Here is a 21,368-nt window from a genome sequence, read left to right on the forward strand (position 1 = left end):
CCTGATGTGAGCCCAGTTCCCTGGGTCTCCAGCCCCAGCGGCTCTGCCCTAGGAAACCCTAACTCCATTCCCAGACCCTGGGAGCTGCTGGTATCCTTCTGTTTTCTTTCTCCTCCTCCCCACATCCCCCTCCACGACCCAGCTGTCTGCAAGGACCCACCCCCATCCCCAGGGCCTCTGGTTCCAGTTTAAATTGGAAAGCCAAGGGCAGAGGGGACAATGCTCGATTCCTCGCCACCAGACCACAGGCCTCAGGGCTGGTTTGTGGACCGGGGGTAGGAATGCGGACTGCACAGTGGGTGCGCTGGCTTCCTGAGCACTGCCACCTGTCACCTCAACAGGACAAGATCTGGAGGTGGAGGAGGCAGGCAGGGGCATGGGAATTCCCCCACATGCATTCCCCCCGCCCTGCCAGAACGGCCCCATTTTTCTGCTCCTGCCCAAGCCCACCTAGGCCACCACCCCTGCCCAATCCCCCAGGACATGGTCCCATTCCCTGCCCCCTAAATGTCCCTCCCTTGCTCTGAACTGTGTGGCTTGTCACTGGGGCATCCATGGTGACATAACCATTCACCTTCTTTAGTGAGGAGGATGCGGGGGGCTCCATCTAGTTGTCTGTTAATTTCTTCCTCAAATGAAGCCCCCATCTCCAGTAAGGAGCTGGGGGTGGGATGGGAGGAGTCCACCCATCTTGCATATCAGTGCAGGGGGTGGCTGAAAGACCAAATGTCCACAGAAAGGGTCTCATGATGTCGATCTGGCTTCAAGGTGCCAGAACCCCCTCAGCTACCCCAAGGACCCACTTGTGTTACTCTGCACAAAGCAGCTCACCCTAGCACCCCACGGTGCTGAAACTCAAAGAAGAGGAAAGGGAGATCTAGGTACAGGACTCACAGCAATGTTCACGCTACACCTTGCCCCAAGACCAGGCCTTGTCTGTTGTTGATCCATTCATAAGCATTTATTGAGTGCTGACTGGATGCCCAGCACTGGGGAGATGGCAGATGGCACAAAGGACAGGGTCCCCAAGGACGGGCGATTTCAGCTGTTCCCTCGCCAACCCCAGGGCATCCCCAGGGCTCAATCTCGGGCTGGGGGGAGGGTCTGGGAGTGGGAGTGGTCCTCATAGGGTGGGTCTTCCCGGAAATCCAGCTGAGCCCGGGTGCCCTTGCCCAGATGTAGGCGGCCTCTTAGGTGGACATGGAGGGAGAGCAGGAGGGCGAAGGCTCAGACTTCCCGGCACCTCTGAAACCTAGCGGAGGGGGGAGGGAGAGAAATGCTTAATCACAGGCCACGATGACTCAACGCTCCCGAAGTTGCCCACGGACTCGGCCTCCGGAGATGCTTGACCTCTGGCGCCACCCAGTGGCTGCTCCGGAGACAGCGACCCCGTGATGTCTGGCTCCGCAGGGCGGCCCCGCTGGGACCCAGAGCCCAAGACAAAGCGCCGGAGTTCCGATTCTGCGACCGTGGTGCCCTCTCGTGGCCGCCGGGGTCTGGGGGGGGGGGTCCCCAGATCTGTTACTCCCAGAAGTTGTTAATCAGAAAGGCTGGCGGCAGGACACCATCGTCCCCATGTCCTTTTAGCCTCCAGCGTCTCCCAGTGGGACAGCATCAAAGCTCACAGGGAACACTATCGTCTCCTGGAGGCAGTCTTTCACGCTTTTTTTCTTTTTTGAGAGGGAGTCTCTGTCGCCCAGACTGAAGTGCAGTAACGTGATCTCAGCTCACTGCGACTTCCACCTCCCGGGTTCTAGCGATTCTCCTGTCTCAGCCCCCCGAGTAGCAGGGATTACAGGCGCATGCCACCACGCCGTTAATTTTTTGTATTTTTAGTAGAGACGGGGTTTCACCATGTTGGCCAGGCTGGTCTTGAATTGCTGACCTCAGGTGATCCACCTGCTTCAGCGTCCCCAAGTACTGGGTTTACAGGCGTGAGCCACCGCCCTCAGCGCCTTTATTTATTTTTTTTAAGACAGGGTCTTGCTGTGTTGCCCAGGCTGCAGTGCAGTGGCACCATCTCAGCTCACTGCAGCCTCTGCCCCCTGGACCCAAGCGATCCTCCCTGGTCAGCCTCCCAAGTAGCTGGGACTACAGGCACATACTACCATGTCCGGCTAATTTTTTGTAGACATGGGGTTTCACCATGTTGCCTCAGGCTGGTCTCAAACTCTTGGGGCTCGAGCAATCCTCCTGCCTTGGCCTCCCAAAGTATTGGGATTACAGGTGTGAGCCACCACATCTGACCCTTTCATGACTTTAACAAATGTTCACTGCAAAGCTGCCTGAGAGTAGATGGGAGGGGTGGTCCTCTCCCAGTCACTATCCTCCAGGAGCTCACAGTCTGATGGGTGAGGCAGTGCCCAAACACACCTAGTCGGACGGGCCCCTCCTCTGTTAGCTGACTTCCTCAAAGACAATTTAAGTTGCTAGAATGAATTTCTCTTTTAAAACCTCACTGGGGGCCAGGCACGGTGGCTCATGCCTGTAATCGCAGCACTTTGGGAGGCCGAGGCAGGTGAATCTCCAGGTCAGGAGTTTGAGACTCAGTCTGGCCAAGATGGTGAAACCCCGTTCTGTACTAAAAATACAAAAATTAGCCGGGCGCGGTGGTGGGCGCCTCTAATTCCAGCTACTCGGGAGGCTGAGGCAAGAGAATTGCTTGAACCCGGGAGGCAGAGGTTGCAGTGAGCTAAGATCGTGCCACTGCACTCTCTAGCCTGGGTGACAGAGCAAGACTCTATCTCGGAAAAACAATATAAATAAATAAATAAAACCTCACTGGGGCCAGGCATGGTGGCTCAGGCCTGTAATCCTAGCATTTTGGGAGGCCTAGGCAGGAGGATCACCTAAGCCGTGTTCGAGACCAGCCTGGGAAACATAGTAAGACCTTGTTTCTACCGGTGGGGGGCCAGGGGGGAAAGCCAGGTATGGTGGTGCAGGCCTGTAATTCCAGCTACTCGGGAGACTGAGGCAGGAGAATCGCTTGAACCCAGGAGGCGAGGTTGCAGTGAGCCAAGATCGCGCTACTGCAGTCCAGCCTGGGTGACAGAAAGAGACTCTGTCTCAAGATAAATAAAGACATAAATAAAATAAACTGGCTCGGCGTGGTACTCACGCCTGTAATCTCAGCAGTTTGGGAGGCCGAGGCGGGCAGAGCTTCAGGTCAGGAGTTCGAGACCAGCCTGGCCAACATGGTGAAACCCCATCTCTACTAAAAATACAAAATTTAGCTGGGCATGGTGGCAATTAGTCAGGCATAGTGGTGCCCACCTATAATCCCAGCTACTCAGGAGGTTAAGGCAGGAGAATCACTTGAATCCAAGAGATGGAGATTGCAGTGAGCTGAGATGGGGCCACTGCACTCCAGCCTGATCAACAGAAAGAGACTCTGTCTCAACATAAACAAATAAGTAAATAAAATAAACTGCTGTTCTAAGCTCTCTCTAAGGTCTTCCCTTAACCCTTGGAGGTGGGTACTGGGGCTAATCTTACTTCACAGAGGGGCTCAGCCATTACTCTCGGACAGGTCCCCCCAGCCACCTGTACAGGCACCTGCTCCTCCTCCTCCTCGGCGGTGGCCTGTGTCCTGCATCTTCGCCTTGTCAGGACGGACCAGCTTCTTGCCTGCTGAGTTTCGGGTGGTGTGGCTGTAGACGGAGGTGTAGCCCTGGCCAGTAAGTGGGCAGAAGCGTCGGGTGTGGGCACGCTCACGCGTGGCACCACACTGGGGGCACACGTAGTCCCGCAAGATGGGACACAGCACCCTGCCGGCCTCGTCCTTCAGCACGTGGGACTGGTAGATGGCCCGGGACTCGCCGTTGTGTTTGCAGAAAGAGCACAGGCGTTCAGGAGCTGGCGAGGACTCCAGGCTGCGCTTCTGATCCTTGGGTCCTGGCACTGGGACCGACTCTGGCACTGACACTGACTCTGGCACTGGCACTGACTCCGGCGCTGACACTGGTTCCAGCACTGGCTCTGGCTCTGGCTGGGGGCTCAGCCTGGTCTCAGGCCCCTCTTTCCCACTGAGAGCCCTAACCAGGCGTGCCAAACCCAGGTAATCTGTCCACAGGTCAAAGGTCCCCATAGCTGGGCAGCATGTGCCAGGCGGAGGGAGTCACAGAGACAAGTAACCGGGCCTGGCGCAAACTCCCTCTTTCTGAACCTTCTCTGCTGCCCCTTCCTTCCTCTCTCTGGAGCCTGGGAGTCTGGGCTGGCCGACCCTCCTTTTACCTCCAAGGGGGTGTGAAGGGGAGGAGCAGGCTGTGGGAGGTTCCTTGTTGTCGCAGGGGGGCTGGGTGCCCCACTAAGGCACCTCCCAAGAGGCTGCATGGCCTCTGGTGGTGCTGGGGGGCTGCAGGACACAGGGTGTGTGTGGGGGGCACCCAGCGATGTGCGCCACACCCCCATGTACACACCTCCAGGGAACTGGGGGGCTACCCTGACTCCCCTCCTTTTGGAGTCCTTAGCCCTCCAGCCCCACTGGAGGATGGGCAGAATGGGTTGGAAACCCCACCCTCAAAGACTAACAGTTACCAGTAACTTAAAGAAGTTAACTTAGTAACTTCTTTATAACTTTTTCTTCCTTCCTCTGGGCGGAGGAGTGGCCAGGTGCCCCTGGGCTCTTTGTGTGTGTGTCCGGGGAGTAGGTTGCTGATGCTCCAGCTGTCTCTGAAAGGAGTGTGGTGGTCCCAGGCTCATGGGCTGGTTGCGGGGGGTAGGGGAAGGATCATGCCCCACCCCCCAAGCTCTGGTCTCCCTCCAAGAGTTTTCACATCGGTTGTCTTAGTGGAACCCCCATTTAATGGATGAGCAAACTGAAGTGTGAAGCCACCTGCCCATCCAGTTATTTATAAAGACGTGCACCAGGCTGGGCGTGGTGGCTCATGCCTGTAATCCCAAAACTTTGGGAGGCCAAGACGGGGCGGATGACGTGAGGTCAGGAGTTCCAGGCCAGCCTGGCTAACATGGTGAAACCCTGTCTCTACTAAAAATACAAAAAAAAAAAAAATTAGCTAGGCATGGTGGTGGGCGCCTGTGATCCCAGCTACTCGGGAGGCTGAGGCAGGAGAACTGCTTGAACCCAGGAGGCAGAGGTTGCAGTGAGCCAAGATGAGCCATTGCACTCCAGCCTGGGTGACACAGTAAGGCTCTTGTCTCAAAACAAAACAACAAAAAGCACCAGATCTGCCTCCTTATTCTAGTTACCGGGGGCCCCCTGAGGCTAGGTGCTGGGGAGGGAGCCCCTTCCTGGCTGGGGCTGCAGAGGGGTGAGAAATAATCCTCTGGAGTCGGGAGGTGGGGGATAGCAGGTTGGGATCTTAGGAGGGGACCCCTAGTACCTACAGCTCTTCAATGTCCTCCCCCAGATGAGATCTCAGGAGGGTAGGGGGTGCTCAGGACTTGGACACAGAGGAGAGAGGCTGTGCCGCTTACACACCTCATCCACCCATCCATTCATTGAAGAAACTTTTATTGGCCAGGCACTGCAGCTCATTTTTGAGAGGCCAAGGGAGGATCGCTTGAACCCAGGAGCTGGAGACCAGCCTGGGCAACACTTTGAGACCCCGCTCCTACAAAAACACTTTTTTGAAATAAGCTGGCTGTGGTGGTGCGTGCCAGTGGTCCCGGCTACTGGGGAGGCTGAGGCGGGAGGATCAACACTTGACCCCAGTTATTAGAGGCTGCAGTGAGCTAAGATCACACCATTGCACTCCAGCCTGGGTGACAAGAGCGAGATCCTGTCTCTAATTTAAAAGAACAAAACTATGGAGCACTCCATGGAGCAGAACTTACCACCCACATTTCAGAAAGGGATTTTAGGCCAAGCAAAGTGGTTCATGCCTGTAATCCCAGCACCTTGGGAGGCCGAGGTGGGAGGATTACTTGAGGTCAGGAGTTTGAGACCAGCCTGGCCAACACAGTGAAATCACGTCTCTACTAAAAATACAAAAATTAGCCTGCCGTGGTGGCAGATGGCTGTAATCCCAGCTACTTGGGAGGCAGAGGCCGGAGAATCACTCAAACCCTGGAGGTAGAGGTCGCAGTGAGCCAAGATTGGGCCATTGTACTCCAGCCGAGGCAACAGAGTGAGACTGTCTTAAAAAATAATAATAAATAATAAGAAGAGGGGAGTTTAGCTGCCTTGCCCCAGCCTGTTTACCCCCAATCCTCTAATACTTAGTCCCAAATCCAGCCAGAGTCCATCCAGATCCCAGACACCAGCTCTCCTCTCCAAAGAGGAGTGGCTGGGGTCAGGGCAAAAAACAGGCTGAGTGACTTTGTGGGTGGGGGGTCCTGTCCCCAGTCCCCATTCCCCTTAAGCCGTGTCTGGCCCAGCCACAGTGACATTCATCCCCCGGTGGGTCTGGCCTCGGTCCTCACAACCCACCGACAACAATGAATGTTGATTGTGACCTTGGCTGTGGCCTAGGGGAGGGGACGTGCCCAGGCTGGATTGGGGGCTCCCCTGGCCCCCCTAGATCTGGAAGGTTAGAGTCACCGGAAGGAGGATGGCAAGTCCAGGTCTCAGGGTCCACTCAACGGTCGATGGTTTGCCTGAGCTGCCCAAACTCACCGACAGGTTGAATGTTCCCCCAAACCCTTGGCAAATTCTCCGGGACCTGGAGTTGGGGGTGGGGTAGGTGGCAGAGAACCAGAGAGGGCGAAGGGGGAGAGGAGGAGAGAGTAAGGGACCCCTTGACTCCCATGAAATCAACAACCGCTTTTCAGGTGCCAACTGTTTGCACCTAGATCTGGGAAAAACACAAGGCAAATATAAATGATAGTAAAGAAAATGTAGCCTTTGCTATGGGGATGGAGATGTAGCAGTGCCCGGGAGTGCTGGCCTCAAGCCGGCTCCCTAAGTAATTCACAAAGTGGTCCTGGAGGTGCAGATTACCCCCTCTTTGTCAACTGGGGAGACTGAGGCAAAAGGCCACTGCTAGTCCGAGGTGGAGGAGGCATTCCAAATGGCCCCGGGAAGTCTGGCAACCAAGGATCCTGGCCCCGAGGGCATTGATGCAACGTGAAGATAAACAAGCCATTTTAATACAATGTAATACGTTCCGGGAGCTTCACTGAGTTCCGGGCACGATGGTTTAGGAATTACAACAGCGGGAGTGGGGCACTTGGGGGTGGGGGTTCGTCAGGTCTCTCCACTTTTCAAGTGCAATGGGGTCCCCACTAGACAGCGGAGAGGCAGGAGGATCAGAGAGGGCGCCGCTCGCCCCGCGTGCGCGTGCGCACAGCATCTGAACTCGGGCACTTCGGGAGTCAGCGCAGCCCCCTGGGTCTCAAAAGGGGCTGCGGCGCCCCCTGTCCATTTCCTCATCCTTCAAATGACCCCCAGTCCCTTCCTCCAGTGATCGCACAGAGTTCGGCGACCACCCCCCACCCCCGGGTGCCCCCAGGCCTGCAGCTACGCACCCCTATCCCATAGCCCCGCAAGCCAAGCAGTGACCAGGATGGACGAGAGAGCCTTCGCCCCCCACCTGGGTCTGCGGACGGCCTAGAAAGCTGCATTCAGATTTCCTAGGCATGGCTGAGTGCTGCGGCTCACACCTGTAATTCCAGTATTTTGAGAGACTGAGGCGGGAGGATCTTTTGAGCCCAGGAGATGGAGACCAGACTGGGCAACATAGCGAGATTCCTGTCCCTACAAAAAAATTAGCTGGTGTGGTGTAGTGAGCCTGTAGTCTCAGCTACTGAGGAGGCTGAGATGGTAAGATCGCTTGGACCCCATGAGTTCGAGGCTGCAGTGAGCCGTGATCGCGCCACTGTATTCCCGCCTGGGTGACAGTGCGAGACCCCGTTGTCGCAAAAAATAAGTAATTTCCTGGCCCCTGACATTTCACCGAGGGGAATACTGAGGCCCAAAATAACCGCCTGGCATAACCCCAAGGCGGATTAGGGACCCCCAAGTGTGTCGAGCTGTGTGAACCACCCCCCCCCCCACCACCACACCCCTCACGGTCCTGGCGACAGGACCCGGCCCAGCCTCCCAGGCCGCGCCCCCGAGAGCCCCACCCACAGTCTGGAGGCACCAGCCAAGGCCCCACCCCAGGCACTGCCCCCCTGGAGCCCCGTCGCTTTTGACCTGTTCCCCAGGACACGCTCCCTCTAAAACCCGCCCATATAGACTCCCACGGAGCCCACCCCCCAAGCCCCTAAGCCGGTCCTCAAAGAGCCCAGATCCCATAGGACCCGCCCCCTTAGAGCCCTCCACAAAAGCCTGCTCTACAGTCGCCCCGGGACAGCGTCCTGCCTCCGCGAAGCCCAGCCCCCCACTAAGGTCCGCCCCGACCGGGCACGCCCCCAAACCGAACTTCGTAGGGCCCCTCAGAGCCCGATGCCGGCTAACTCGCCCTCCCGAACCGCCCCCTGCCCTCCGACACCTTCTAGAGCTCTTCCCCCAGAGCCCGCCCTCTCACCCGCCCCGGGTCGGGGTCACGTTCCCACCCCTCTGTCTGGAGCTGGAGTGGGGCGCCCTCTCTCGCAGCTCATCCGCCGCGTCCAGCAGGCCCTCCCATTCGGGCTATGGAGTGCGAGGGGCCCTGATCGGCTCCTCTCTATCCGCCACCGCCACCCCCATCCCCAGGTGTCCAGGCCCTTCCCAGGGAGGTGGCCGGTCCCCTGCCTTGTGGATCATCATTCTAAGTAGGAGACCGCCTAGGACTTGGGAAGGAGAGTGAGTTGGGAGAACAGGTATTAATAATTACATTACTGATGATAACACTACATTCATCACGCCATGAGTAGGATATACCCATTTTGCGGAGGGGGAAGGTGAGTGGCTGTTAGTCCAGAACTCTCAAGGTTCCTCAAAAGCTTGGTTCTTGCCTGTAGCCCCAGCGAGTTGGCAGGGAGGAGGATGGCTGGAGCCCAGAAGTTGAGGCTAGCCTGGAAAACACAGTGAGACCCCCATCTCTCCTCTCTTTTTTGCGGGGGGGGGGGCCTGGAAGGGGGACACGGGGGAGGAGGTGGTCAGGACCTGGCAAAGAGCCCATTATGGGGATTCCAGCGACACTAACAGCCTTCTGGGGATCTCCGCGGTGTCACCCGGTGATGGCCCAGGCTTTTTTTTTTCTGTTGCCCAGGCTGAAGTGCAGTGGTGCCATATCCGCCCACCGTAATCTCCACCTCCCGGGTTCAAGCAGTTCTCCTGCCTCAGCCCCGCGAGAAGCTGGGACTACAGGCACCTGCCACTATGCCTGGCTAATTTTTGTATTTTTAGTAGAGATGGGGTTTCACCGCGTTGGCCAGGTTGGTCTCCAACTCCTGGGCCTCCCAAAGTGCTGGGATTATAGGCATGAGCCACTGCACCCAGCTGGCCCCCATTTCTTTAAAAAAGAAAAATGTTTATTCTCTCTCTTTTGTTTTGTTTTGTTTTGAGACGGAGTCTCGCTCTGTCGCCCAGGCTGGAGTGCAATGGCGCAATCACAGCTCACTGCAGCCTCGACCTCCCAGGCTCAACCAGTCTTTCCACCTTAGCCTCCTGAGTAGCTGGGATCACAGGTGCCTGGCCTGGCTAGTTTAAAACAAAAACAAAAAAATTCTGTAGAGATGAGGTCTCATTATGTTGCCCAGGCTGGTCGCAAACTCCTGGGCCTCCCAAAGTTCTGGGATTAGAGGCGTGAGCCACCTCTTCCCACCCGAATTTCTTCTTGATGACTGTGAACAGCTGTAATGTTGGGGGTAGGGGGTCGTCAGGCAGGAGACATTCTGGCTATGTTGGAGGGGGTTCCCCAGACACTTCCTGTGTGTCCTCTCTGCCTCCCACTCCTCCCTCTGAGGGCTTTGGCCTTGAACTGCCAAGGACGTTGCTCTCTATAAGGTTTCTCCCTAAGACAAGACACAAGACCATGGTGGAGGAGGGGTCTGGTCTTGAAGGCCAGAAAGCTGGGGCTGGGGCGACAGGAGGCTGGCAGCCCCAACCCTGGGTCTGACTATCTCCCTTCTTTGCCTGTGGTCAGTGCAGGCTTCTGGCCCTCCATGTCTGTCTAGATCCACCTGTCTCTTGGTCGTCCCAGGGTCATCTGTCTGGGTCGGACTACGCCCCTCATACACCTGTTATCGGTCTGGGTCTCTGGCCCGGCCCGTGCACCTGCCTTGAACTGTCTGAATCTGCCTATATGTGTGTCTGGCTGTTTACTCCCCATCTCCCCTGTCTGTGACTGGTGACTGTGGTGCCTGTCCCCTCCTGTCCCCTGAGGGAGTCCGCTTGTCTCACTGCAGCTGTCTGCTGGTCTGACTTTGAAGTCCCTCAGTGTGGGAGGTGACAAACTGTCTCCTCCCGCTTGTGACCCTGAGCCTTGGTGCAGGGTTCCTGGGACCCCTCACCTGGCCCCAGTGCAGCTGGAAGGGTCTTTCTGGGGATAAGTGGGGTGTGGGGGATGGCCCTCTAAAAGCCACGTTCTTGGCTAGGCATGGTGGCTCATGCCTGTAATCCCAGCACTTTGGGAGGCCAAGGTGGGCAGATCACTTGAGGTCAGGAGTTCGAGACCAGCCTAGCCAACATTGTGAAACCCCATCTCTACTAAAAATACAAAAAAAAAAAAGAAAGAAAGAAAGAAAAAAAAAAAGTAGCCGGGCATGGTGGTGCACACCTGTAGTCCCAGCTACTTGGGAGGCTGAGGCACAAGAATTGCATGAACCCAGGAGGCAGAGTTTGCAGTGTATCGAGATCGAGCCACTGCACTACAGCCTGAGTGACAAGAGTGAGACTCGGTCTCAAAAACTAAAAAAAATAAGCCACACTATCCCAGGGCCCTGTCCCCTACCCCCACACTTAGCACCAGCAAGGTACAGGGCAGCTGGTGCAGGTCGGGGGATCAGAGTCAGAGGTGAGACGTCCTAGCAGAGGCAGATGAGCAAGTGATGGACGGACGGATGGATGGATGGAGGCAGTTCTACCGTCAAGCTGAAGAACAAGGCTGGGCGCGGTGGCTCATGCCCGTCATCCCACTGCTTTGGGAGGCCAAAGCAGGAAGATTGCCTGAGCCCAGGAGTTCAAGACCAGCTTTTTTTTTTTCTTTTTTTTGAGACGGAGTCTCGCTCTGTCGCCCAGACTGGAGTGCAGTGGCCAGATCTTGGCTCACTGCAAGCTCCACCTCCCGAGTTTACGCCATTCTCCTGCCTCAGCCTCCCGAGTAGCTGGGACTACAGGCGCCCGCCACCTCACCCGGCTATTTTTTTGTATTTTTTAGTAGAGATGGGGTTTCACCGTGTTAGCCAGGACGGTCTCGATCTCCTGACCTCGTGATCCGCCCGTCTCGGCCTCCCAAAGTGCTGAGATTACAGGCTTGAGCCACCGCGCCCGGCCTTCAAGACTAGCTTGAGCAACATGGTGAAACCCTGGCTCAACTAAAAATAAAAAAACTTAGCCAGGCGTGGTGGTGCACGCCTGTAGTCCCAGCTATTTGGGAGGCTGAGGTGGGAGGATCACAGAAGCCAGGGAAATCAAGGCTGCAGTGAGTGAGACACAGTCGCTCCACTGCACTCTAGCCCAGGCCCTGTCTCAAAAAAAAAAAAAAAGAAAAAAGTTGAAGAACGAGGTGGGCGTGGCTAGAAGGTCAGCATCTCCCAAGTTCCCAGGGATGTCTGGTGGTCCATGTGTCCTGCCCGTGATTCTTGAAGTCTTGACTTTGAAGTCCCTCAGGCTGGGAGGTGACAGGCTGTCTCCTCTCGATCCCGAACCCTGAGCTTTGGTGCATGGGGGTTGGGGGTGTATCTATGTATGTTCCCCGCATGAGTTCCTATATATATGCTCCTGTGTGTCTGCTTGTTGTATGTAACTGTGTGTGCGTGTGTGTACTTGGGCCTGGAAGGCGGACCCGGGGGAGGAGGTGGTCAGGACCTGGCAGACAAAGAGCCCATTATGGGGGTTCCAGCGACACGAAGAGCCCTCTGGGGGTCTCCGCGGTGTCATGGTGATGGCCCAGGCTGTCTAGACTGGCAAGCAAGGGTGCCTCATTTCAGTGATACCTGCGTGGGCTCTCTCAGGTCCCGCCCTCCGCAGGCCGTCTCCCCCACTTCCTTTCCAGCTGTGGGAGTCTTTCATGCCAGAGGTCCTCAGACAAGGGACTCCTCTGTCCCACCCAGCCCATGGGCGGTGGGTGGGCTAGGAGCCCAGCTTCCTTCCCAGGCCTGCCAGATGTGAGGCCAGGGCTGGGGAAGGCGAGGAGGTTCTGGCTTCTCCAGGATTGGGATTGGGGACTATGGAGGGGCCAAGCTGAAGGAAAATTCAGGCCGGGCGCAGTGGCTCACACCCGTAGTCCCAGCGCTTTGGGAGGCCGAGGCAGGAGGATCACTTGAGCCCTGGAGTTCGAGATCAGCCTGGGCAACGCAGGGAGCCCTCATCTCTACAAAAAATAAATTTAAAAAGAATTTTTTTAAATAAGGGAAATTCAGACACTTCTACTGAGGCTTACGGTGCTGGGTGACCCTGGCCTGGGTCAGGGTGGGCTCCATCTCAAGAAATCTTGCAGGATATTTCTATGGGTCTATAAATAGGGGCTTCAGGTCCAAGCTACTTTGCTGAGCTATTTTGGGGGGTTCTGTGGGTGTCTGTAAGTCCAGGTGGGAGTGTGCTATAGCAGGTGGCTGTCTCTCCACCAGTTGTGTGTGTGTGTGCGTGTGTGTGTGAGTTCCTGTCGGCTTCTGTTTGTGTGTGGATGTCAGCGTTCCTGTGGGTGTATATCATGCTAATCGTGCATAATTCCAGGTCGACGTGTGAGCCAGCGTGCGTGGGTGTCTGATGTCTGCTGGTGTCACTATGAGTGACTGGAGTCTGTATCATCCAGTCATGGTGTCCCCCTCATCCCATTCCCCACTAAAATGTCAGGTGTGGGAGGACAGGGATTTCACCCTTTTTTTTTTTTTTTTTTTTTTAGAGACTAGGTCTTGCTGTCACCCAGGCTAGAGTGCAGTGGTGCCATCATAGCTCACTGCAGCCTCAAACTCCTGGGCTCAAGTGATCCTCCCGCCTCAGTCTCCCTAGTACCTGGGACTATAGGCACACACCACCACGCGCAGCTAATTTTCTTTTTTTAACTCCTGGTCTCAAGTGATCCTGCCACCTAGGCCTCCCAAAGTGCTGAGATTATAGGCGTGAACCACTGTGCTCTTTCAGATTTCCCTCTTGTTCACAGCTGCATCCCCAGTGCTAGAACAGTGCCGGGTACATAACAGATGCTCAATAAATGAGTACTGGGGCCAGGTGCAGTGGCTTACGCCTGTAATCCCAACATTTTGGGAGGCCGAGGTGGGCGCAGGATCTGAGGTCAGGAGATCTGAGGTCAGGAGATCAAGACCAGCCTGGACAACATTGTGAAACCCCATCTCTATTAAAAATACAAAAATTACGGCCGGGCGCGGTGGCTCAAGCCTGTAATCCCAGCACTGTGGGAGGCCGAGACGGGCGGATCACAAGGTCGGGAGATCGAGACCATCCTGGCTAACACGGTGAAACCCCGTCTCTACTAAAAATACAAAAACTAGCCGGGTGAGGTGGCGGCGCCTGTAGTCCCAGCTATTCGGGAGGCTGAGGCAGGAGAATGGCGTAGACCCGGGAGGCGGAGCTTGCAGTGAGCTGAGATCCGACCACTGCACTCCAGCCTGAGAGACAGAGCCAGACTCCGTCTCAAAAAAAAAAAAAAAAAAAAAAAAAAAAAAAAAAAAAAAAAAAAATTAGCCGGGTGTGGTAGCGGGCACCTGTAATCCAGCTACTGGAGGCTGAGGCAGGAGAATCGCTTGAACCTGGGAGGTGGAGCTTGCAGTGAGCCAAGATTGTGCCACTGCACTCCAGCCTGGGTGACAAAGCAAGACTCCGTCTCCCAAAAAAAAAAAAAAAAAAAAAAAAAAAAAAAACAATGAGTATTGGGTTTCTGGGGATTTCTGCCTGTGTGTCATTTCCCCATGAGTCTGTGCATGCCAGTGTGTGTACATGTGTTAATTGTGTCTGTGTGTATGTCAGTATTATTGTACATGTGCAGGTGTCCGAGTGGCTAAACAAGCCTCAGGGTAGGTGACGATGGGCATACGACCACTGGGTTCGTGCTCATCTATCTTTGTGGGTGACAGTGTCATTGTGGGTGGCTAGGAAGATCCATTTTACTGTGGACAACTGTGTGTCCATGTGTGCAGTTGTGTTCTTGGGCAGGGGGGGGTCTGTATGTGTATATGTCAAGACTACTGAGACCCGCTACACGGGAGACTAAGGTGGGAGGATCGCTTGAGCCTGAGAATTTGAGGCTGCAGTCAGAGCTATGATCGTGCCACTGAACTCCAGCCTGGGTAACAGAGCCAAACCCTGTCTCAAAAAACAAAACAAACAAACAAAAATTTGGGCCAGGCATGGTGGCTCAGCGCTCTGGGAGGCCAAGGTCGGGGGACAGCTAGAGCTCACGAGTTCGAGACGAGCCTGGGCAACTGGCAAAATTCCATCTCTACAAAAAATACAAAAATTATCCAGGTGTAGTGGTGCACACCTGTACTCCCAGCTACTCAGGAAGCTGAGGTGGGAGGGGTGCTTAAGCCCAGGAGGTGGGCATAGACTGCAGTGAGCCTAGATCGCACCACTGCACTCCAGCCTAGGCAGCAGAGTGAGACCCTATCTCAAAAAAAGTAAAATAGGCCGGACGCGGTGGCTCAAGCCTGTAATCCCAGCACTTTGGGAGGCCGAGACGGGTGCATCACGAGGTCAGGAGATCGAGACCATCCTGGCTAACACGGTGAAACCCCGTCTCTACTAAAAAAATACAAAAAATTAGCTGGGCGAGATGGCGGGCGCCTGTAGTCCCAGCTACTCCGGAGGCTGAGGCGAGAGTATGGCGTAAACCCGGGAGGCGGAGCTTGCAGTGAGCTGAGATCCGGCCACTGCACTCCAGCCTGGGCGACAGAGCGAGACTCTGTCTCAAAAAAAAAATAAAAATAAAAATAAAGTAAAATAAAAAACGGTGGCCGGGCGCGACAGCTCACACCTGTAATCCCAGCACTTTGGGAGGCTGAGGTGGGCGGATCCCCTGAGGTCAGGAGTTCAAGACCAGCCTGGCCAACATGGTAAAACCCTGTCTCTACTAAAAATACAAAAATTAGCCGGGTGTGGTGGTACATGCCTGTAATCCCAGCTACTCAGGAGGCTGAGGCAAGAGAATTGCTTGCCAGGAGATCGTGCCACGGCATTCCAACCTGGGCAGCTGAGAGAGACTCCATCTCTAAATAAATAAGTAAGTAAATAAAAATAAAAATGACGTCCTTGTGTGACCTGCTGTCAGATGTGAGTGTTTCTGCAGGCTTTGTACCGTGTGTGTGTGTGTGTGTGTGTGTGTGTGTGTGGCAGGGTCGGGGGGGTGACTGTGGGTAACTGTGAGTGTGCAGGTGTGAACTTGCTTGGGAGGACACATGGATGTCTGTGTGTGTCCCAGGTATTGTGAACAATGGATTCTGTGTGTGCCTGACTGGTGGGCTTTAGGGATCTGTGTTTGTCATTGCTACCCTGAGTGACACTCTGTGGGTGAACACCCACTCCTGTGTGTCAGTGTTATGCGAAAGGCGGTGTCTATGTTGTAGCCGCCTTCGTTGGTGGCTCCATTTCTCTGTGTGGCAGCCTTTCAATGGGCAGTATCCCTGGATGTCCGAGCCCTTCTGGGTGACGTGTCTACACACGTGGCAGTGTTATTGTGGGGGACTGTATGTGTGTGTCAGCATCACTTTGGGCTGTGTATGAATGGCAGTGCTGTACGTCTGTGTATAGCGTGTGATTTTGGGGGTCTCCACCAGGGCCTTGGGAATATCTAATCGTGGCTGGGTTAATGCATCTGCCAGCAGTCCAGGGTGTGGAATGGGTAGGGAAGGAGATGTGGGGAGGGGAACCGAAGCGTGGGGCGGTGGGGGGGACCTCTCAGTCCTTATCAGCCAATGAGGTGTCTTCTCCACCCTCCCACCCCCAACCTGCCCTCCAGGGCAGGTCGCTTTGAAAGGCGCCCTGTCGCTTTAAAAGGGCTCCCCGGCAGTGGGATTCGGGGCCATTTTTCCTTTTTATGGCCAGTTTTGGAGGGCGGGTTCCTTCTCGCAAACCTTGGCCCCAGTAAATACCCTGCAGCTGCTGCCGGTAATGACAGGCCGGAGGGGCGGTCCGCGCTGGGCGCCAGGGCTTCCGGAGGCGGCGCGACTGCAGCACCCCCAGCCCGCGGCCAGGCCTGAGCGGGGCCCCCGCCGGGATCGGTCTCCACAGGCCTGAGCGCCCATGAACTTGGCCGGGGCAGCCTTCACGAACGCGCGCGCGCGCCGGGCTGGACTCTCTCCTGGCATTCGATTTCCGAGCGCCCCACCCGCCCCGCGCCCCCAAGAACAAAGCTCGCCGCCGCCCCGGCCCGTGGCCTCCCCGCGCGCGGTCAGGTGTCGGGCGGTCGGGGCGCCACTGTCCCCACGCCCCCCATCGCACGTCTCCGCCCCGCGGGGGCATCTCCGCTCGCCCTCCCGCTGGCGGCCCCGGCTCGGGGACTCGGGGGCCTGTCCCCTTTGCAGAATCTGACCCTCCCGGCGCCCCCTCTCCGGAAAGGCCAGACGCAGAGATGCCGCCGGGGCCTCCCCGCCCCCCTTCCCATCCCCAACAACAATGGAGGGCCGGGCCGCAGAGGCCGGGGCGCTCGCCCCGGGGCCGCGAGCAGGTGCGCGAGGGGGCTGCGGCCGCGTCCCGCCCCGCCCCGCCGCGCCCCCTCCCCGCGGGCGGCCCCCGCCCCGCCCCGCCCGTGCCCCCGGTCCGCCAGGCGCCCGCGCTCACCTCGACTGGGGCCGCCGCCGCATTTCCCCCTCTTCTTTCCAAAACCCGCCCGGAAAAGCCCCCCGGGCCCGAGGCGCCTGCACGGGAAATTGCATTTCGGCGGCTCCGGGGCCGGGCGGGGGCTCCCTAGGCCGTGGGCGGGGGGGGAGGGGGCGGCGGGGCTCCGGCGCCGGCTCGAACCCGTGGCCGCCGCCTCCCGCCCGCCCGCCTGTCTGTCTCGGTGACGTGCCCGCGCTCCCCGCCGCCGACGCCCCCTCCCTCCTCCCAGCGCCGCGTCGGGCGGTGGGTCCAGCCGCGGCAGTGCGCGCCCCGAGGCCTCCCGCCAGGCGCACCGGGACGCACTCGGGGGATGCCCGTGGGTCTACAAGACGCAGCTCCCGGGGCCCGCGCGGGGGAATCGGGGACACGGAGGCGCGGGCGGGCACACGCAGGGACCCAGACGCACGCAGACCTCAAAGGCGCCGGGGGGGAGCACGCGCGCACAAAGGCACGCGGGCCACAGACAGAGGGAACGGTGTGCAGGGGGCTGTGAGACACACACCCAAGGGAGGGGGTGGCGGGACGTGCAGGCGTGCCGGGCCGCACGGGATGGTCATAAAACCCAGCTACACACAGAGGGACACCCGGGGGCACCAGACACATGCAAGATACACAGACACACCACATCCAGGACAGGAGGGAAGGTCCTTAGAACCGAAATCTACAAAAACACTGCTGAACCCCGGGCGCGCACAGCTCACACAAGACACACGGACACACAGGAGATCACAGACACACTGGGGTATCCACAGACCTGAGATATACCCCCCAACATACACATGCAGTACCCCAGGTACACAGCCACAGGAACACCGTGACACACACAAAATAACACATGGATATACACGTAGAACCAGAACACACCCATAGAGACGCACACAGATCTACAAAGTTCACAGACACACACATATATGCACAGCCACTCAGGTCAAATGGACCAGGCGCAGAGGCAGAGAAACAGAACCAACAGCCTCATGCACAAGACCCCCAGCAGGTCCCAGAGCCACAGAGGTCCACATAGACACACACACAATTCAGGGGCACGTGGGGACGTGTACCTGGGACTGTGAGACAAACATGTATACAGGCCAGGTGCACAGACCGCGTGCCATCTGTTCAAAGGATGGGGTTCCCCGGATCTCCCAAAGATCCTTGCACAGACTATCCCCTCATACTCCCCCTCCAGACACCGCCCCCGCCCCTGCCCCGCCCAGGTATAAGAGCATGCACAAGGCAGGAATGATCCTACCCTGGCTGAGGCTCCACACACTGCCCCTGCCCGGAGTGGCCACCGCGGCTGGTAGAGGAAGGTCACATCAGGGCAAACCATGGCGCCAGGCAGCCTCCCATTGGCCCGGGCTGAGCTGGCAGATTTCTCATTCTGTTTATTTATCCCCTACCCCAGTCTGAGAGGGGGATGGAGAAACCTTGGCTGCCCCCCTTCCAAGCCCAGGCCTTAACCCTTATGGGGCCATGGCCCTTCCCCACCTGACCGCACCCCTCCACCACAGTCCTGCCTCAGTTTCTCCTTGACAGGTTCACCTCCCACATCGTCCAACTGCCTTCAGGTCTCAGCCCAGAAAGTCTGGTCCCAGGTCCAGGAGAGTGGAGGTCTCCAGGACCACTCCCTGCATCCCCAACCCCACCAAAGGTTAGAGGGGCCAGCCCTAGTCTATACCTAACCTCTCCCAAAGGAAGTCTTTCCCCAGAGTGGGGATGGAGAGACACGTGCAGGGGAGAGAATGGGAGTTCACTGCAATCTAGTAATCATACCTCAATAAGGTGGGGGGGCGGTCAGCTCTGTTGATGCCCCTCCTGTGCCACCCACCCCCTTCCCCCCCCCCACTGGCCAGCCCTTCTTACAGAAAAGGAGCAAGGGGGCCGGGTACGGTGGCCCAAGCCTGTAACCCCAGCACTTTGGGAGGCCGAGGCAGGAGGATCGCTTGAGGCCAGGAGTTCAAGACCAGCCTGGGCAACACAGAGAGACACTGTCAGTACAAAAATAAAATAAAATAAAATAAAATTAGCCAGGTGTGGTGGTGAGTGCCTATAGTCCCAGCTACTTGTAGGAGGCTGAAGCAAAAGGATCGCTTGAGGCCAGGCGCAGTGGCTCAAGCCTGTAATCCCAGCACTTTGGGAGGCCGAGACGGGCGGATCACGAGGTCAGGAGATCGAGACCATCCTGGCTAACATGGTGAAACCCCGTCTCTACTAAAAAATACAAAAAAACTAGCCGGGCGAGGTGGCGGGCGCCTGTAGTCCCAGCTACTCGGGAGGCTGAGGCAGGAGAATGGCGTAAACCCGGGAGGCGGAGCTTGCAGTGAGCTGAGATCCGGCCACTGCACTCCAGCCTGGGCGACAGAGCGAGACTCCGTCTCAAAAAAAAAAAAAAAAAGGATCGCTTGAGCCCAGGAGTTCAAGGCTGCAATGAGCTGTGATCACACCACTGCACTCCATCATGGGCAATAGACACTTCATCTCTAAAAAAAGGGTATTGGGGAAGGAGTTCCTCTCCTAGAAAAAGAGGTGGAGGGGGTTGGGGAAGGACTTGCTCTGGAATACTCAACATTTACATTTATTCATGCAATCATCCATCCATCCATAGACATGTATAAACCTCATCTCCCATCCAGACCAGGGCAACCTCTGAGGCAGGGACTATTCTATTTATCTAGAGGGGTGGGGGCCCAGGGTAGAGTTCTCCCCAGCTGTATTTTGGAACCTTCTTCCTGGTCCCAGAAGGGCTTATCATCATCTCAGACTCTTCCCAGCAAGCCAATGAAGTGAATACTGCCCTTCCAACCGATGGGCAACCGAGGCCCAGATGGGGGCTGCCCTTGCCCAAGGTGGCACCGCCTGTAAGAGGCAGAGCCGGGGCCAGGCGCGGTGGCTCACGCCTGTAATGCCAGCATTTTGGGAGGCCGAGTCGGGCGGATCACGAGATCAGGAGTTCGAGACCAGCCTGACCAACACGGTGAAATCCTTTCTCTACTAAAAATACAAAAATTGGCCGGCGTTGTGGCAGGCACCTGTAATCCCAGCTACTCAGGAGGCTGAGGCAGGAGAATCGCTTGAACCCGGGAGGCAGAGGTTGCAGTGAGCCGAGATGGCGCCACTGCACTCCAGCCTGGGCCACACAGCGAGACTCCGTCTCAAAAAAAAAAAAAAAAAAAAAGGCAGAGCTGGAATTCTTTTTGTGCGAGGCCTTTTCCCCCTAGCTCTTCTCCAGGACTGGCCAGCTCTCCGGCCCGCTGAATTTCCTGCAGCCACCAGCAGGGGGCAGCAAAGTCCAGCGCCCTCCCAGCTGTGGGGGCCGGCGGGACTGATCTCAGCTCTCAGCGCAGTCTCCTCCCCGCCACCTCCCACTCCACGGTAGCTGAGGACTCTGCCTGGACACCCCAGGCTGGAGCCTCCACTGCCCAAATGCAGAGGCCCCAGAAGGAAGGGCCCCTTCTTAAATAAAGCCCCCTAGAACTGCCGTCCCCACAAATGTCCAACTCACTCGGTGTTTCTCTACGTCTAACTCTCCTTCTTGCTGCAACGCATTTGCCGGGGCAGGCGGCCTCTGCATTCCAGAACTGGGTCAGACCAGGAGAGAAGATTCCTGGATCCTGGCCCAGTGGCCAATTCGCCCTGGGCTTCTCACCCCCCAGACTCCTCTGAAGATCCCCAGAGCCCAGCACAGGATGGGAGGAGCGGTGGGGGAAGCCCCAGCGCCCCAGACGCCTTAGGGCGTGGGAACTGCCCTCCTCCCTACACAACCCCGGTCCCCAGTTCCTGGGGCCCCTGCCAGTGCTGACTCATAGGGGGAGCCCAGGGCTGCGACACACCAGCAGCTCTTCCTGAACCTTTCCCTGGGAGTTCTCACCTCCTGTCCCCTTGGGGGTCTCCGTGGAGACCCAAGGTGGGTGTGAGAGTCAGGCAGCCCTTCTCACCTCCATCAGCCCGGAACTCCAGCCCCCGAAGTCCCCCAAGGCTGTGGCCATTGGATACTGGGTGGATGTATCGGGGGTCTTGGGTGCTGCCCCTGTGTACTCAGATGTGGGTGTAGCTTGCACACGCAGTCGTCGACTGAGAGAAAGCCCCGAGGAGGCAACGCCGAGGCCGTGTGAGTGCTTTCCTCCGCACCCCACCAGAGTCTGGGCAGGGACACTCCGGGAGCAGAACGAAGCCCTGGGCTTGGAGCTCATTTCCTCAACCGCAAACCATCTTCTCCCGCCATCTTCCCGGTCTCCGGAAATGGTGGCTCCATCCTCCCAGCTGCTCAGACAAAAACCTTTATTAACAGATGCAACCCATTAACAATTTTGGTTACTGTGCTTTTTTTTTTTTTTTTTTTTTTGAAACAGGGTCTGGCTCTATCGCCCAGGCTGGAGTACAGTGGCACGATCTCTGCTCACTGTATCCTCCGCCTCCCGGATTTCTTTCAACCTCCCAAATAGCTGGGGCAGCAGGCACATGCCACCACGCCTGGCTAATTTTTTGTATTTTTAGTAGAGATGGGTCTTGCTATGTTGCCCAGACTGGTCTCGAATTCCTAGACTCA

The 21,368-nt window shown here is 57.0% G+C and overlaps 1 protein-coding gene across 5 annotated transcripts; it reads right to left on the reverse strand.

The window, feature by feature from the left end:
• Window positions 1-937: 937 nt before the first annotated feature.
• On the reverse strand, window positions 938-21,012 carry NANOS3 (nanos C2HC-type zinc finger 3). 5 transcript variants are annotated; one of them, XM_010361600.2, is made up of 3 exons: window positions 3,556-4,087; window positions 1,900-1,902; window positions 938-1,252 (listed from the first exon to the last, which is right to left on the reverse strand). In XM_010361600.2, the coding sequence occupies exons 1-3, from the start codon at window positions 4,085-4,087 to the stop codon at window positions 1,191-1,193; spliced, it is 597 nt and encodes a 198-aa protein (XP_010359902.1). In that variant the 3' UTR covers window positions 938-1,190. The 5 variants fall into 5 exon arrangements, 2 of the variants coding, with proteins under 2 accessions (XP_010359902.1, XP_010359903.1); XM_010361601.2 differs by lacking the exon at window positions 1,900-1,902 and having other exon boundaries at window positions 941-1,252; XR_004058901.1 differs by lacking the exons at window positions 1,900-1,902; window positions 3,556-4,087 and adding an exon at window positions 20,758-21,012 and having other exon boundaries at window positions 944-1,252.
• Window positions 21,013-21,368: the final 356 nt, after the last annotated feature.

The sequence above is a fragment of the Rhinopithecus roxellana genome, chromosome 8 (assembly GCF_007565055.1).
Source record: "Rhinopithecus roxellana isolate Shanxi Qingling chromosome 8, ASM756505v1, whole genome shotgun sequence".
NCBI lineage: Eukaryota > Metazoa > Chordata > Mammalia > Primates > Cercopithecidae > Rhinopithecus > Rhinopithecus roxellana.